Source organism: Acipenser ruthenus, chromosome 21 (genome assembly GCF_902713425.1).
Source record: "Acipenser ruthenus chromosome 21, fAciRut3.2 maternal haplotype, whole genome shotgun sequence".
NCBI lineage: Eukaryota > Metazoa > Chordata > Actinopteri > Acipenseriformes > Acipenseridae > Acipenser > Acipenser ruthenus.
In genome coordinates, this window is record NC_081209.1 from 16,200,772 (window position 1) to 16,218,347 (window position 17,576).

The 17,576-nt window shown below is 46.6% G+C and overlaps 1 protein-coding gene across 1 annotated transcript in view; it reads right to left on the minus strand.

Annotated features, from left to right (window-relative positions):
• Positions 1-17,576, minus strand: part of LOC117963167 (potassium/sodium hyperpolarization-activated cyclic nucleotide-gated channel 4-like) — a 76,102-nt gene that overhangs the window by 56,224 nt on the left and 2,302 nt on the right. The window contains exon 2 of the mRNA XM_058994868.1: positions 11,129-11,552. Coding sequence (XP_058850851.1) covers positions 11,129-11,552 — 424 coding nt within the window. The remainder of the gene's footprint in view (positions 1-11,128; positions 11,553-17,576) is intronic.

Here is a 17,576-nt window from a genome sequence, read left to right on the forward strand (position 1 = left end):
TCAGGCTCCTCCCGCTCGGGCTGTGGATGCTCAGGCTCCTCCCGCTCGGGCTGTGGATGCTCAGGCTCCTCCCGCTCAGGCTGTGGACGCTCAGGCTCCTCCCGCTCAGGCATGTAGGATGAGGGCTGCAGCTGTTGTTGTTGCTGCTGCTTCTGCTGCTTCAGGCAGCTCTTCCCATCGTCGCTTTTTTTTTTTTCTGAATCTGAGAAACTGCGGTTCCTGCTCTGGCCTGAGTCCTGGAGGCGCTGTCGTCCCGGTTCTGACACCACGTGTCACAAAGACGGCCGGAGTGGGTGGTGTCAGACCAGAGCCAGGAAGTAGCACACAGAGACTTGGATTTTGGAGCGTGATCGCGCTCAGCATTTAATAATTAACAACACAGAAAATAAAAGGTTTGAACATAAAACAAAACAGGACACGGCACTTGAGCCAAAATAAATAGACAAACAAAACATACTAAACACGTTAGTACGTTTTCTCCACTCACCGAACACCAACCCCCAGTGAGTGAAAACATGCAGCTTTTATGCAGTTGTACCGAGATACGATTGCTAGTCAATCATTCAATTGGAATCTCGGTACAACTGCACGTGAATTAATTAAAGTGCAATTCCCCGTGCTCACATATTACTTTTTACTTGCACGTGATGTGATGTGCCATCCCCGTGCCTAAATACAAATATACAATTTACACACACGTGAAACACAGACCAGCTTATATCCCGTGTACCAATGCTTATACACCAACATTTACACACAACACGTAACATATAACATACACAGGCGGGGCACTTTGCCACATATACCCCCCCTTGTGCAACGCACACATGGCCTCAATGGCCACCTCCCCCCTCAGTCCCAAAGTCCCGGAAGAGGGGGAAGCAAGTTGTTTCTGGGGGTGGCCATGGTGGAATGTCTGCCACCCCCCAATTCTTCGTGGCTGGCAGCTCCCTCTTCCGGGGCTTCAGCCACACTATCTCCTGCCGCGAAAGAGCAGCTGGGGGAGCTGGTCTCCTGACCTCCCCCCCCTTCTTCATGGCCGGCAGTTCCCCTCCGTGGGGCTCCGGCCACCCAATTTCCAGCAGCGAAACTGCTGCGGGGGGAGCTGGTCTCCTGACCTCCCCCCCCCTTCTTTGTGGCCGCCAGCTCCCCTCCGTGGGGCTCCGGCCACCATGTTTCCTGCCACGGAAATGCGGCTGGGGAAGCTGGTCTCCTGACCTCCCCCCCTTTCTTTATGGCCGGCAGCTCCCCTTCATGGAGCTCCGGCCACAGTGTAGCGACCCGAGGCAAAGCAGAGGCCCCGGCGACCCCAGGCGACACAGGACCCTCGACGACACCAGGCGAAGCAGGATCCCTGGCGACCCCAGGCGACGGCAGCGGCCCCTCGGGAGGAGACGGCAGCAGCAGCGGCCCCTCGGGAGGACGACGGCAGCAGCAGCGGACCCTCGGGAGGCGACGGCAGCAGCAGCGGACCCCCGGGAGGCGACGGCAGCAGCAGCGGACCCTCGGGAGGATCACCTGGCAACCCCAGGCGATGCGGAGCGGCTGGCAACCCCAGGCGATGCGGAGCGGCTGGCAACCCCAGGCGATGCGGAGCGGCTGGCAACCCCAGGCGATGCGGAGCGGCTGGCAACCCCAGGCGATGCGGAGCAGGTAGCCCCAGGCGATGTGGAGCGGCTGGCAACCCCAGGTGATGCGGAGCGGCTGTCAACCCCAGACGATGCGGAGCGGCTGGCAACCCCAGACGATGCGGAGCGGCTGGCAACCCCAGGCGATGCGGAGCGGCTGGCAACCCCAGGCGATGCGGAGCGGCTGGCAACCCCAGGCGATGCGGAGCGGCTGGCAACCCCAGACGATGCGGAGCAGGCAGCCCCAGGCGATGCGGAGCAGGCAGCCCCAGGCGAAGCGGAGCGGCTGGCAACCCCAGGCGATGCGGAGCGGCTGGCAACCCCAGACGATGCGGAGCGGCTGGCAACCCCAGGCGATGCGGAGCGGCTGGCAACCCCAGGCGATGCGGAGCAGGCAGCCCCAGGCGATGCGGAGCGGCTGGCAACCCCAGACGATGCGGAGCGGCTGGCAACCCCAGGCGATGCGGAGCGGCTGGCAACCCCAGGCGATGCGGAGCGGCTGGCAACCCCAGGCGATGCGGAGCGGCTGGCAACCCCAGGCGATGCGGAGCGGCTGGCAACCCCAGGCGATGCGGAGCGGCTGGCAACCCCAGGCGATGCGGCTGGCAACCCCAGGCGATGCGGAGCAGCTGGCAACCCCAGGCGATGCAGACAGACATCCTTGGGCGAAGCGTGGCGAGCATCCTTGGGCGAAGCGAGGCGGGCATCCTTGGGCAAAGCGAGGCGGGCATCCTTGGGCGAAGCGAGGCGGGCATCCTTGGGCGAAGCGAGGCGGGCATATTTGGGCGAAGCGAGGCAGGGAGTCAGGACAAACTGGGGTGCGGGTGTTGGCCCGCTTCTCGACCTCGCGGCCGGACGGTTCTTCCCCGTGCTTCCCTCAGCAGCCTATGCAAGGGCTGCTGAGGACCGCCAGCATCTAGTCCTGGTTTTTCTGGTGAAGGGAGAGGCAGCCCCTGCTCCTCTCCTCATGACGGTGGGGGAAGTAATACCAGCAGGCATTCATCCTCTGCTGGTTGGGGAAGTGTTACCAGCAGGCATTCATCCTCTGCTGGTGGGGGAACTGATACCAGCAGGCATTCCTCCTCTGCTGGTGGGGTTGGCGGAGGCAGAGACAGCTCCTGCTGCTCTGCTCCTGCCGGTGGAGGTGGCGGAGGCGTGTAGTCTCCTGCCGGTGAAGGTGGCGGAGGCAGAGGCAGCTCCTGCTGCTCTGCTCCTGCCAGTGGAGGTGGGAGCGGCGTGTAGTCTCCTGGCGGCGGAGGTGGGAGCGGCGTGTAGTCTACCCTTGTTTCAGGGGACTGGTGCGGCCCTCCCTCTCTCGCAGGGGACTGGTGCGGCTCTGCCTCGGAAGGGGAGACCAGCAGGCATTCACCCTCTGCTGGTGGACAGGGACCCAGCAGGCATTCACCCTCTGCTGGTGGAGACTGTGGACGCTCTACCTTCCTCTTCTTGGGCCGTGGACGCACCGACTCCTCCCTCTTGGGCTGTGGACGCACCGACTCCTCCCTTTTGGGCTGTGGACGCACCGACTCCTCCCTTTTGGGCTGTGGACGCACCGACTCCTCCCTCTTGGGCTGTGGACGCACCGACTCCTCCCTCTTGGGCTGTGGACGTTCGGGCTCCTCCCGCTCAGGCGTAGGACGCTCGGGCTCCTCCCGCTCAGGCGTAGGACGCTCGGGCTCCTCCCGCTCAGGCGTAGGACGCTCAGGCTCCTCCCGCTCGGGCTGTGGATGCTCAGGCTCCTCCCGCTCGGGCTGTGGATGCTCAGGCTCCTCCCGCTCAGGCTGTGGACGCTCAGGCTCCTCCCGCTCAGGCATGTAGGATGAGGGCTGCAGCTGTTGTTGTTGCTGCTGCTTCTGCTGCTTCAGGCAGCTCTTCCCATCGTCGCTTTTTTTTTTTCTGAATCTGAGAAACTGCGGTTCCTGCTCTGGCCTGAGTCCTGGAGGCGCTGTCGTCCCGGTTCTGACACCACGTGTCACAAAGACGGCCGGAGTGGGTGGTGTCAGACCAGAGCCAGGAAGTAGCACACAGAGACTTGGATTTTGGAGCGTGATCGCGCTCAGCATTTAATAATTAACAACACAGAAAATAAAAGGTTTGAACATAAAACAAAACAGGACACGGCACTTGAGCCAAAATAAATAGACAAACAAAACGTACTAAACAGTGAACAGACAAACGGACAAACACGGTGAGTGAAAACACTAATGACATTACTTTACTTTACTTTACTTTAACTTTACTTTTCTTTCCTCCTCTCTCTCCCGTTCTCCACTCACCGAACACCAACCCCCAGTGAGTGAAAACATGCAGCTTTTATGCAGTTGTACCGAGATTCGATTGCTAGTCAATCATTCAATTGGAATCTCAGTGGGTTAAGTGTACCATAGCTACGTTTTATGCACATTTGCTTCAAATCGTCAGAAATTCAGGCACAAACTTTCTCATGTCTGACGCACGACTGCAGATATTCCTGAGCACTTCTATCTGCCCACAGAGAAACTAGAGCCTGCACTTCCTCAGCGTCCCAAGGCTGTACTTTCTCTCATCAGACTCGGCCCAGCATGCTGTTTGTTGTTTGTCTTTGTGGAGTGTACTGACTGATGCAGCGTAATGACGGAAATCCTTAACCCTGCCCCTGGCTCGGCTCGGCTCGCAGCCGGATTCAGAGGTCTTGTGAGACCGGAGTTTCACGGTTTGGTTCTCGCTTGGCTCGACAAATAGCCAGTGGAGAACTACCCGTACCCGTACTGTACCGAGCCCTCCCGGGTCAGATGTGCCAGTGGAGGAGCACCCGTACCGTACCGTACTGAGCCCTCACAGGTCGGATGTGCCAGTGGAGAAGCACCCACACTGTACCGAGCCCTCACGGGTTGGATGTGCCAGTGGAGAAGCACCCGTACCATACCGAGCCCTCAAAGGTCGGATGTGCCAGTGGAGAACCACCCGTACCCGTACCGTACCGAGCCCTCCCGGGTCGGATGTGCCAGTGGAGAACCACCCGTACCTGTACCGTACCGAGTCCTCCCGGGTCGGATGTGCCAGTGGAGAACCACCCGTACCCGTACCGTACCGAGCCCTCCCGGGTCAGATGTGCCAGTGGAGGAACACCCGTACCCATACCGTGCCCTCCCGGGTCAGATGTGCCAGTGGAGAACCACCCGTACCCGTACCGTACCGAGCCCTCCCGGGTCGGATGTGCCAGTGGAGGAGCACCCGTACCCGTACCGTGCCGAGCCCTCCCAGGTCGGATGTGCCAGTGGAGAACCACCCGTACCCGTACCGTACCAAGCCCTCCCAGGTTGGATGTGCCAGTGGAGAACCACCCGTACCCGTACCGAGCCCTCCCAGGTCGGATGTGCCAGTGGAGGAGCACCCACACAGTACCGTACCGAGCCCTCATGCATCGGATGTGCCAGTGGAGAAGGGGTATTAAGAGGCTGGGTATTTGTTGAACATCCTGTACATACATTCTGCACTACATAAAAGCTGCATCTCCCAGGCAGACAGACTTTGATAGAAGCTGATTGAGGTTCAGTTGGCTGGTGCTTTCATATCCAAAAACTGCACTAATTAATTATGCTTCATAAGGCTATAATCAATCAGTTTAAACACCCTGAAAACCGCTGTGAAGTGGAATTAATGTTGCCCACGGTGGTCCCACACCCTATTGACAGTGTTATGGCAGGCGTTTTCTTATTTATTGTACAACTCTGGTATTTGGTATTTGTACTTTATGTCAGTTGCTTTTATCCAATTATAACAATGCAACTTTATGAGCTAGGTTCACTGATGCAGGTTCACTCTGGCATCCTGGACTGCCTCACGTTTTATTATGTGAGGCAGAACTGTTAGTAGATTGATGCTAACCAGAGTCTGTGAAACCGAATCAATTTTCTTTTCTAAAAAAGCTTGGATTTTTAATTTTATTTTCAATCCACCACTGTTGGGATGCTTCAAGGGAGGACCATTTCTGAGTCTGAACTGCAATTCCAGGTCGTCAATTTCCAGTTTTCCTGGAGTCACTTCTGTTGGGAATTGTTCCTACCTGTGCTATTAATGTGAAGAATACAATAGAATATTTGATTTCTTTTTTCTTTCTAACCTTTAAACATGTGGTACTCTTAAAGTGTCTTCCAAATATTGGCCCTGGCAACTCTTCATCCTGTTGTACATATTAAGTCACCAGCTCATCTCAATGCGCTTGCCAATAACCAAGTAAACACCAAGAAAAGTGGAACCAACTGTCAAAATATTTTGAGAACTATAATATGACTAAGCACAGCTATAAGAACACACAGCCATATCATCCTGGCACTGTCTTCCATTCTGTCTCCAGGGTTATGTACGCATCCAAGCAAGTGGTGTGTTTGTTTAGTATCTACACGTTGCCCTTGTTATATAGAATTGTTATTATCAAATAATAATAATAATAATAATAATAATAATAATAATAATAATAATAATAATAATAATAATAATAATAATAACAGAATCACAGTGTATCCAGATCAATGTATCCAGTTTATGTTGACTTAGAAATGTCTTCATCTAGACAATGTGGGGAAGCTATAAAAAAAGGCCAACAAGATGCTTGGATATATTGTGAAAAGTGTTGAATTTAAATCAAGGGAAGTAATGTTAAAACTTTACAATGCATTAGTAAGACCTCATCTGAATATTGTGTACAGTTCTGATCACCTCGTTACAAAAAGGATATTGCTGCTCTAGAAAGAGTGCAAAGAAGAGCGACCAGAATTATCCCTGGTTTAAAAGGCATGTCGTATGCAGACAGGCTAAAAGAATTGAATCTATTCAGTCTTGAACAAAGAAGACTACGCAGTGATCTGTTTCAAAGATTCAAAATCCTAAAAGTTGGTGTTAACTGGCAGATTTCAGAACATTCCAACCCCTCTTATTTTGTGTCGTCCTGACTTATACAGCATCACAGCTTTCCCCTTGTTCTTGAATCCATCAAACTATTTTTTAATTATGTATATTTTACTTCCAGTCTATTAGTTTCACAGTAATAGAATCCTTCATGCTCTCGCCAAGTCAGATAATGTGTAGAACAGATGGGCAGAATAATAAAGCAGTGTTTGTCATCTGCAAATGTTTTTTTAAAGAGCTGGTTCTCTCAGTTATGGTTTATGTAGCACAGTCATGTTGAGCAGTCTCTATTGAAAGGAACATTGTCATTTTATTTAGGACTCCCTTATGCATTACTTGTAGGAAAATAAATAACGTTGAGCGTAATATGATAAATTATTCTTTTTTTATTACAGCTGTTAGATTTCTTTGGGGAATGAAATAAACAATATATAGAGGTGCTCCAGAAAAAACACCCGACACGGAGCGATGAAACCAAGATGATGAACGTGATTCAAGGACAACAGTTCGCTCTACGTCTGCATTTTATAAACATATGCAATGTACTGAATTGTAAAACGGTACTGCTGTATTCATATCACACTTCCATTGAACAATGCAATACAACATATTGAACATGACAAATAAACGCTCTTCAAATACAAATAAACACAGCAGCAGTGTATCCTCTGGAATGTGATTTCCATTTGCTTCAATCACAGCATTCTTGATAGGATTGTTTCAAATGAAGTATTTGGACAGAATGTGAATATCCGTGTAATGAGATTCGCAGAACCACAAGCAGACCACAGGATTATACGCATTGCCAATGCACAATACAGATAGAACAAAACTGACCAGTATTACTGATAGGATGCCATGGAACTGTACTGTACTGCAATAGGCTGCCTGTCTGTGGGCATTGGTGTCAGCCAGTAAGGTCAGTGTAAGGCAATATACTTAATATTCCTTCCCTTCCTTGAACTCTGAGTATACTTCTTTCTTTCTTTCTTTCTTTCTTTCTTTCTTTCTTTCTTTCTTTCTTTCATGATTTTGTAATTATACTATAGCCAATAAACAGTTAAAAAAAATACATTTTAAAAAAGCCACACAAACACAAAACATTACGACGGCTCACTGAGTTCTTGTAGAACTTTCACAACATTCCAGGGATTCCACGTTCCTGGTCCCATATCTGAGAGACTGGCTTGCCTCTGATAAAGATTAATAAGGGATGGGATTCTGATTACAAGAAGCAAAAAACACAAAGCTGCACATGGACGAGTCATCCCAAACCACTCTCCAGCACACACATTCTTATTCAAATTCTCTAGGGTTTGCAAAGCAGATCAAGTCTCTTCCCCATCACAAAGCTTTCTGTGCTGTACAGTAAAGCCTGACTCTTAGCCCAAATGCTACTATTAATAAAGATGGACTTTCCAGCTCAGCACAGCAAATAAACACAGATGGTGTTTTTCAAGCTTTGAACATTCAAAACCAAATACCAAATGTACTTTTTTCAATTTAAATTATCCGTACATCGATGCTGCAAGACAAAACCACAAAATAACACAATCTTCAAAGTAAGCTTGCTACTTTGTAATGTTTATTTTTCAGAGGCTCACAATGTGCCATAATAAATCATTCATCTTTTAGACTACAAATTTGACCAGGGTTCTTCATTGGAACACAAGGTCTTCCACTTTAAGAGTCATTTCTGACCAGCTGAGCTGAAGACACTGTGATTGAGCAGGGCTGAGATACTGCTATCCAAAGTCAACAATAGAAAAGCATCAGGTATGATTGACTCCTGTTTTATTTGCTGTGATTTTTTTCTGCCTTGGCCGCATTTGGGCAGTTGAATGTTAGAAGCAAAGAATACATTGACAATGATCGCATTGAGCTGCAAAGCCCCTGCAACCTGTTGCACAATGAACAGGTGTTGAGATGTTTCAATAATGAACCTTAGTTCTTTTTCTAGATTCGGAATGTCATCATACCCGTACACTCAAGTATGATGTGCCTAGGGGGGGTAGGCCAGTGTCAGTTTGGTCAGATTAACATTGTTCCATTTTACTGAGACAAACATTACACTTACAGTAATCTGTCGCCTGTCCGACTGTGGTGGGACCAGAGCTGATATGTAAAAAGTCGAATTAATGAAACCTGTTTTAAATACCATTATACACAGCTGTAACAATTACTATATTCACACAATTATTGTTTTGAGTTTCAGCTTTTATTAGGGAGCTCCCCTAAATCCCTTGTTTTGAAAGATATAAGGTATTAATGCTTGTGACAGGGTAGCTGTCTTCTGTGTGGGTCGGTGCATTCGCTGCTGAGTGACAGGCAGGAGATCGAGATGATACGCCCTGCATGCAAACAGGATTTATTTACATATTGTAGTGATCCTGGGGGGGAGGGAAGAGAATGGGTATAGTGTAGTGTGTATACAAGGGATTGCATTGGGTGTGTATGCGTGCAGGGGTTGTGTGTGTGTGTGTGTGTGTGTGTGTGGATGTGTGTGGAGGAGAATTGGGGTGCAGATTTGGCGTGAAAGACGGGGGTGGGGGTGGCGGAAGCGAGGGCATATAAGAGAGTGCAGGAAAAAGACCGGGAGATTGGAGAAAGTGAGGGGAGAGATAGAGATAGAGATAGAGGAAAAGAATCAAAAGAAACCAATACTACTGCTAATTGTAATCATTTATTTTCATTTTCGACTCCCAGTTCCCTTTCCCTCATCTTTATATACTCACGGTTGCAGTCTCACTTCTGTCCCAGGAGAACCCGAAAACGCAATAATATAATCACACTAACAGCTCACGTGACACTACCAGCAATGGCACATACAACACAGTGATTACTGTACTTATCTCCTGCAGTGTAATTCCATTGCAAATCTTGTGTTAAGAAATGCATATCGCAGTAAACTGTTTTAAAAAAAAGACAACCAGGGATAGGACACAGAGCTACAGGAATTCCAAAACATCTGGGAATAATGTCAGAACATATTCATCTGTTTATGCTGAACATGTTATATATATGAATTATAAATGCAATATATATTGATGTACATACTTCCAGACTGTGGCTGATAAATAATTGAAATCTCAGCAATGAGCTGAGCTCTCCGTTTAAATCAAGTAATAAACCCTTAGCTTGCGGTCCTTAGGATGATAGCACTGAATCCCTCAGTTGTAAAATATTTTAAGACAAAATGTTTCTCTTATAGTAATTAGAGCATGTTGGCATGACTTTAGCACAGTACATTAAGGAATCCCTTTTGTGCTATGAGGTAATCTTAATAGAAACAATTAACAACTAATTGCATTTAAACACCTGCTATAACCCCAGATGGCCACAATTAGGTAAGTAAAAATGGAACGTTTCTGTAATATCATTCTAATATCTTACAGTGTCGTCATAAACAGCCTTTTTAATGCAATCCACGTTTAATTATTGGTGTGTTCTTATGATGCGTGCTAAGAAATATTACCAAAGCCCCTCCTCAATTACCATAAAATTACATCCACTGGTGCAGCACCTAGGAGGCTAAACCCTTTTGATAATAAAAAGGGATAGGGTCACGGGATTTTGTTCTGGAATAACAGTATGACAATCATAGCATGCTACCTTTATTTTCATTGTAAATGTCGCCTATGTCTCCCAATGTACTAATGAGGAGACCTTGACATGCACACAATAAAAATAATATTGAAAAAAAATTGTTTTCTGGTCTTGCCACGTTGATCATATTCGGCAAAAATAATCTAATGAGATGGGAGAGTAATTCAGTTCTGTATTTGAAAGATGCATCTCCCTGCTGCCATTACTGTCACTGAATAACAGTAGCAGCACTTGACTTTGATTCAGGGCAGAAATGATTGCAATCACACCATGGAGCCATTCTAATGACTTTGGTTCAGATTAGTGCTAGCAATCAAAGAGAGAAAAATGTAGTTATGGTTTCTGCTGCACCGTCATGTTGAGCCATATTTATTGAAAATGTTTGTTACAGTTCTATTTAGGATCCCATAGGTCTTTTGAATAATGTAGTGTAATATATGTTAAATTAGCCTTTTCACTGTGTATTGGTTTATTTCAATGAAATAAACCATATCTTGCTTCTCCACAAGCTGTATTAGGAAATGTACAGCAGAGGGTGTGACAGCCACTTTCCTGAGGTGCTGTGCTAAAAACATCCAACACAGAGCACTGAAACCAAAAGATGGTCTGCAAGATCAGGACCAAAGGTCACGCTGCATTTTGAAAACCTGCATTTTGCAGCAGTGTGGAGTAGTGGTAGGGCAGCAGTGTGGAGTAATGGTTAGGGCTCTGGACTCTTGACCGGAGGGTCGTGGGTTCAATCCCCAGTGGGGGACACTGCTGCTGTACCCTTGAGCAAGGTACTTTACCTCGATTGCTCCAGTAAAAACCCAACTGTATAAATGGGTAATTGTATGTAAAAATTAATTTGATATCTTGTAACAATTGTAAGTCGCCCTGGATAAGGGTGTCTGCTAAGAAATAAATAATAATAATAATATATAGCACTTCCCACGCTGCAGTGCACAGCTATGTTGTGTAACCCAGGAGGGATAGTGAATGTCAGTAAGAGTGTGATGAAGCCCTACCTCTTCCCACTGGTGGATGTAGCGGATGAGCCGGGAGAGCCGCAGCAGGCGCAGTAGGCTGAGTATCTTGGTGAAGCGGACGATGCGGAGTGCCCGGGCGGTCTTGTAGAAATCAGAGTCAATGCGTGTCTCCACGATGAGGAAGATGTAATCCACAGGAATGGAGGAGATGAAATCCACCATGAACCAGCTGCGCAGGTACTTCACCTTGATGCGCTGCGGATCCAGGATGATCTCCGTGTTGTCCTCCACCACAATGCCGGTGCGGAAGTTGAGCACCAGGTCGATGAGGAAGAAGGTGTCCGAGACCACGTTGAAGACGATCCAGGGCGGCGTGTGCTCGTCTTTGAAGAAGGTGATTCCCACCGGGATGATGATCAGGTTCCCCACCATCAGGAGAAGCATGGTCAGATCCCAGTAGAACCTGCGAGTGAGCGTGTGAAGGAGAGCAATCAGTCAAGTCATTTATTTATTAAACAGTAAAACAGGTTTTAAGTCCAATTAAAGCTTTTACAGTCCTGATTTGCTGCTATTGACAGCAATGTAAAGTCACCTTCAATATTAAGGCCAATTCAGTATTAAAGCCAGTCCCAAACATATCAATCCTCTGTTAAATGACCTCTCTAATAAGACCAACATACTGTAAACTATCAATCCATTTTTTATTAAACTCTGAAAACTCTGAAATTGAAAACTATTAGAAATTAAAACAGTAAATTACAACAGTTTGCTTATATGAAATTAATCTAAATTAATCTAGAATAAAGTCTTAACCAGTTAAAATAATAACTTCTGGAACAATAATATATTCTGTGGTATTAGTTTGTTAAAAGTAATTCTATATACCTTCAGCTGTAAGCACACCCCCTATTAATGTCACATTGTGTTGGCCCCTTGACCGGCTCACAGTGAGGTTTCACGGTATGTGGCAATAGAAAAGGATATATATATATATATATATATATATATATATATATATATATATATATATATATATATATATATATATATATGCAGTATCATGTGTGTGTATGCGTGTGTATGCACTCACACACACACACACACACATGCACATGCACACACACACACATTTCCATGTTTTTATTCTCACACCATGCTGGTTTTAGCACCATGAACAGCACCTCATCTGAACATACTCTCACACACCATGCTGATTTCACCACAACCTCTACACCTACCTGCCCTCACACAGACACACATTTCCCTCTCTTCATTTTCACCCACACTGGTTTCAGCACCTTGGACAGCACCTCCGCTGAGGTTTCCTGCCATTCTGCCTCTTTCCCTTGACCTACATTCCACCTTTGGGAATAGTCAGCTAGACAAGTCATGTGGGGCTGGGCTGCAGCACTGGTCACAAAGCGGACTGCGGCAGACAGAAGCACTGTGGATTTGTATATGTGGGGCTACATAAAAAAGAAACATTAAAATTGTATTATATTATAAAAGGGACTAGGGACTAGAACCTGGACTGGTACCGGCCTCTGAGGACTCACCTGTAGGTCTCTGTTAACAGACCAAAAAATCTGAGCACCACATATATTGCATTGTGCCTTCTCAGCTCCACTTTCTGACATCACGTGATAATAAACTGCCACGGACACTTTCCTTCAGAGGAGGACAGAGTTCATGAAATCAATGCTTCTGTCTTCCCGATTAGTGTGAGGCCCCCTGCTATTAACAGGGCTGTGACAGACCGGGGTGCTGATTGCTTCACTGTATCACACACTGGACATGTCATGATTAGCTCAGACTCTAAAGCAGGGGATCACACTACATGAGTGGGAGCCTGTCTAGCAGACAGGCAGGCCAGCAGCGATACTTTCTTTCTGGGCTGAGTTCAGAAGCCTAACAGGCAGTGAATGGAAACCTGTAGCATCTCTGGGCTCTGTGCCTGGACTGATGTCTGACAGACAGCTAGGAAACCTATGCTGGCCTGAGGCTGAATCTTTTACTCAGCGTGACAGGTAAACATGGAAAGCTGAACAGACTGCATATACATATATAGTGAGCCAGCTCACATGTTCACCAGCAGTAGGTGTTCATGGCGGGCTAAGAATGAGCCCACAGATGTTGAAGATAACACAATTATAGACCTGTGGTCAGCGTACTTGCCTGTCATGACGTCAAGGAGTTAACAGGTCAAGGAGTTAACAGGGTAAACAGGCTGCAGGTGTGGTTAGGTAGGGGATCAAGGTTATACCATGATTAATTCTCATTAATCTTAATTGGCCCGGACCTGTAGCCTGTAACGTCCAATTCCTAGATGATCCAGCACCTTTAAAAGAAAGCCTTCACAAGGTTGGCTTCTAACCAGTGAGCAGTGTGAGCTTATCTACACCCAGGACTGAACGGGAATACAAAAGAGAAGCTGAAACTGCCTTTGCGACTGAGATCTTCTTTCCTGGCCCGGCGCTGTTGGAAGGGAATACAGCAAAGAGGAAAGAGATGCTGCTGGTTTTCACATGCTAGAGGACAGGCTGAAGCCAACAAACGACCTGGTAAAACCCAGGAAACAATTACTTATTCATCGACTGGATGTGGTTAACTGTCCAGTTAGTTTACATTGTTGTTGTTTTTTGTGTTCTACAAATCCTGTTTGAACTGTTTATTTTCTTTATCTCATCTCGCAACCAGGATTTTTTTTTTAAGCGAGCAAGTTTTTTTTTCTCTTGTGAAGTTTAATAAAAAACTTGGATTATATTGGAATCTACTGTCTGCTTCGTCTGATAGATTTCCTATTCAACATTTCACCCCAAATATCCTCCTTGCCTATATCCCACCTTTTCCTAAATGTACTTGTTCTTTTCTGTCCACATGACTAGGCACACAGTAACTATAATTGAGCAATTCTGTTGCTCTTCATTGTTCTACACAAACCCAACTGGCCAGGTGCCCGGTGAGTACTTCACACACAGGCAGGGTCATTAAAGGTTAAATACAAAGGACGTCCACAATTCTTTCAACTATGTATCATTCATGTTATTCGGTTTCAAAATTCTTGTTTTCTATCACATCCTTGAAATGTACTTTTAAAAGGTTTGAGCTCAGCAAGGTTTATAGAAATATGTTCTCTACAGAAGACCTTTACAAGACACTTCTCCATAAGCGCTGCTTGTGAGATGAAAGGTAACAGAGTGATTAGTGGACTCACCCTCAGCACCTGTGAGTCCAGTGTGGGTTATTCAACAGTGATTACTGGTCTCACCCTCATCACCTGTGAGAGTCCAGTGTGGGATATTCAACAGTGATTACTGGTCTCACCCTCAGCACCTGTGTGAGTCCAGTGTGGGTTATTCAACAGTGATTACTGGTCTCACCCTCAGCACCTGTGTGAGTTCAGTGTGGGATATTCAACAGTGATTACTGGTCTCACCCTCAGCACCTGTGTGAGTCCAGTGTGGGTTATTCAACAGTGATTACTGGTCTCACCCTCAGCACCTGTGAGTCCAGTGTGGGATATTCAACAGTGATTACTGGTCTCACCCTCAGCACCTGTGTGAGTCTAGTGTGGGTTATTCATTTTCCTTTTAGAATTATACTTGCATGAACAATAGGCTGCAATACATAACACTACTTAAGACGCAGTCTAAGAGCAAGAAATAAACAAACAAGTCAAAGTCAATAGGGTAGTAAGGGGAGACTGACTTGCTTCACCACTGTTGTTTATGAGACCAGCTTCTTGATTTTTTATTTTTGTTGTCAGCACACTGGCTGTCGAATGAGTTTGTCCATACTCTAACACTTCTGAGTATGTCGCTGCTTCTAATTCCAAACCGAGCCCTAATGCCTGCATTATCAGCCTGTCTCTGCACTCTGTCACATAACAGCCCCCCCCCCCCCCCCACTCCATTATCTTCCAGTAGTAGGTGATGTAATCTGTAAATGGAACTGAGCGAATAAAAGCTTTATATCCTTCTCAGGGATTTAGAACTGGGGTAAAAAAAAAAACAACTACAAATGTCTATGGATAGTGAGCAGTTTGTAATCAGTCATGGGTTCATAGTCTTGTTGCGCTTTTCATGATACAGCCCAGAGCAGAGGCATGGAGACTGAGCTGCTCCCTCCCTCACCCCCTAAGAGAAAGAGTGGTCCCTCAGTCCAGGGCAGGTTTGAGACACACTGAACTGCTCCCTCCCTCGCCCCCTAAGAGAAAGAGTGGTCCCTCAGTCCAGGGCAGGTTTGAGACACACTGAACTGCTCCTCCACCTCTAAGAGAAAGAGTGGTCCCTCCAGTTCTGAACAGGCTTGCCATGCTTACTAACTAACGTCTTTTCAGAATATTTTACTGGAATAGTTAGTAAACCTGGTAAGTAATGATCTAATTAGAGTCTGCCAACTGAGTGCCTGCATCCCACAACTCTAAAATGCTGCTTTTATTTCAGAATACATACTGGGGGTTTGCAGAACACATTATTATTATTATTTTAGGGCCTGCCCATTTCATTTCTTTTTTGTGTAGCCCACATACCTTTTATATTAATATGCCAATGTACTGCCCACTAAGCCGACTGTAATCAACAAGCCTTTCGTTAAAGGAGAATAATCACATCAAAATGTGTGTGCAGGACCACAGCTGTTATCCCCTATAATAAAACAATTTCTATCATGGATTACAACAACGCATTTCTGCTAAAAGCCTGGGCCTCTTGCATTGGCATACAGGTTTCATTTTTGTCACCCCACCCCCACTGCCCACAGTGCATTTCAATCGCACTGTCCATTAAATACATTGCTCAATGCTAATCTCCTCTGATGTGCTCTTATAATATTGGGGGAAGTGCACAGCATCTCATTTTAGCATTCGGTACTCTCATCTCTTATTAAGAAGAAGCACATCAATGACAAGATGCCCCTTTGATTACTACAAGGTATATACTGGGACCCCCTTCTTCGGATACACTTTCGTTTTGCTTTTATCAGTTAGAGCTGTGCTTGAATTCATAACCTCCTTCTGCAGAATGTAGTTCAACCTTGAAAGAGGGAGGTGCCTGGTGCCATAGGAAATGTAAATAAACTGGAAAGCCAACAAGGCTTGTGTAGTGCAATGAAGGGTGAATTAAAGGGAAGGTGTAGTAAACTTGTGATTCCGTTTTTTGAATAAAATTTTACATTTTTACAGAGTTTTACAGGTAACCCGCTTTCAGGGTCACAGAAGTTGAAGGGACTGCATTTCAGGGTGAAAGAAAGAAGTCTTTAAAAAGCAGTATCTCGCTTTGGTTTTCATCCTGACAGTTTTCTCCCAGTAGAATTACAGGCTGGGTCTGGGGAGAGCTTACAGCTGAATAGAATTATCATGCAAGAACGAGGCTGACAGACACACTGCACCTGGGAGGAAGTGCTGTACACACGGAATAAAAACAAACAACTTTGAAAAGTCAAGTAGACAAACGCTTTGACAAAATGTCAATGTCTCCATTAGCTTAAAAAATGCTGAAATATTTGTCAATTTGAGTGTACGATGAAAGCTTGGTAAAGATTGATGCAAAATCCATGGAGTTATTGTGCTCACTGTGTACAGGGTGTCCACAAAGTCATGCTACCCCCTTGTGCTTGTCTACAGTGCACTGAACAAGAACTAAATGTGGAAGAATGATGATAATTGTATTTAGAAGTACTTCATTGCCATTTAGACGTCTAGAGGATCGGTGTGGGCACCATCATTTTCATGGCAGATATGAGGCTTGGTTCCAACAAGATAGGGCACCAGCCCACTGTGCCTTGGTGGTACGAGAATATCTCAATGATGTCTTTAGAGACTGTTGGATTGGTTGTGGATCTGCTCATTTGCCAACTCCCATTCAGTGGCCAGCATGAAGTCTGCATCTCTCCAACGGTGACAACTCCCTCTGGGAATTTGTGAAGGATTACGATGCAAAATAGTGATATGAGACTACAGTGATGTGGACACCCTGTACATACAGAGTGGTGGTAAAGCACTCTCTGTGCAGATCTCATTTATGACCTCATTGATTTATTTTATAAAGGAACGGAAATGACTATGGTCATTTTGGTCTTCAAAGACATTTTTAGTTTGAATATTAGTAATATTGGTCCCAGCACTGGTAAATATTACCAAGCTTCTGAGCTTGAATCCTGGGAAGTTAGACTTAGACTTGCTGGGCACCTCGTCAGCCCCTTCTGATTTCCCAACCTAACCCCATGTGACACTTAGGCCAATGCTTTGCTTTAGATTTCCAGGGTGCGCAACCCAGATCAACTTGGCGCATGATTGGAACCATGCTCATATGAACCATGCTGTCTGCATCCTTCAGACGCAGACAGCAGGGGGGGGGGGGGGCTTAGGTCGGCCAGGGTGTCCTCGGCTCACTGTGCAACAGCGACCCCTGTAGACTGGCCGGGTGCCTGCAGGCCTGCCTGCAAGCGGCCCAGAGCTACATGGTCCTCCGATGCTGTACCTTTGAGG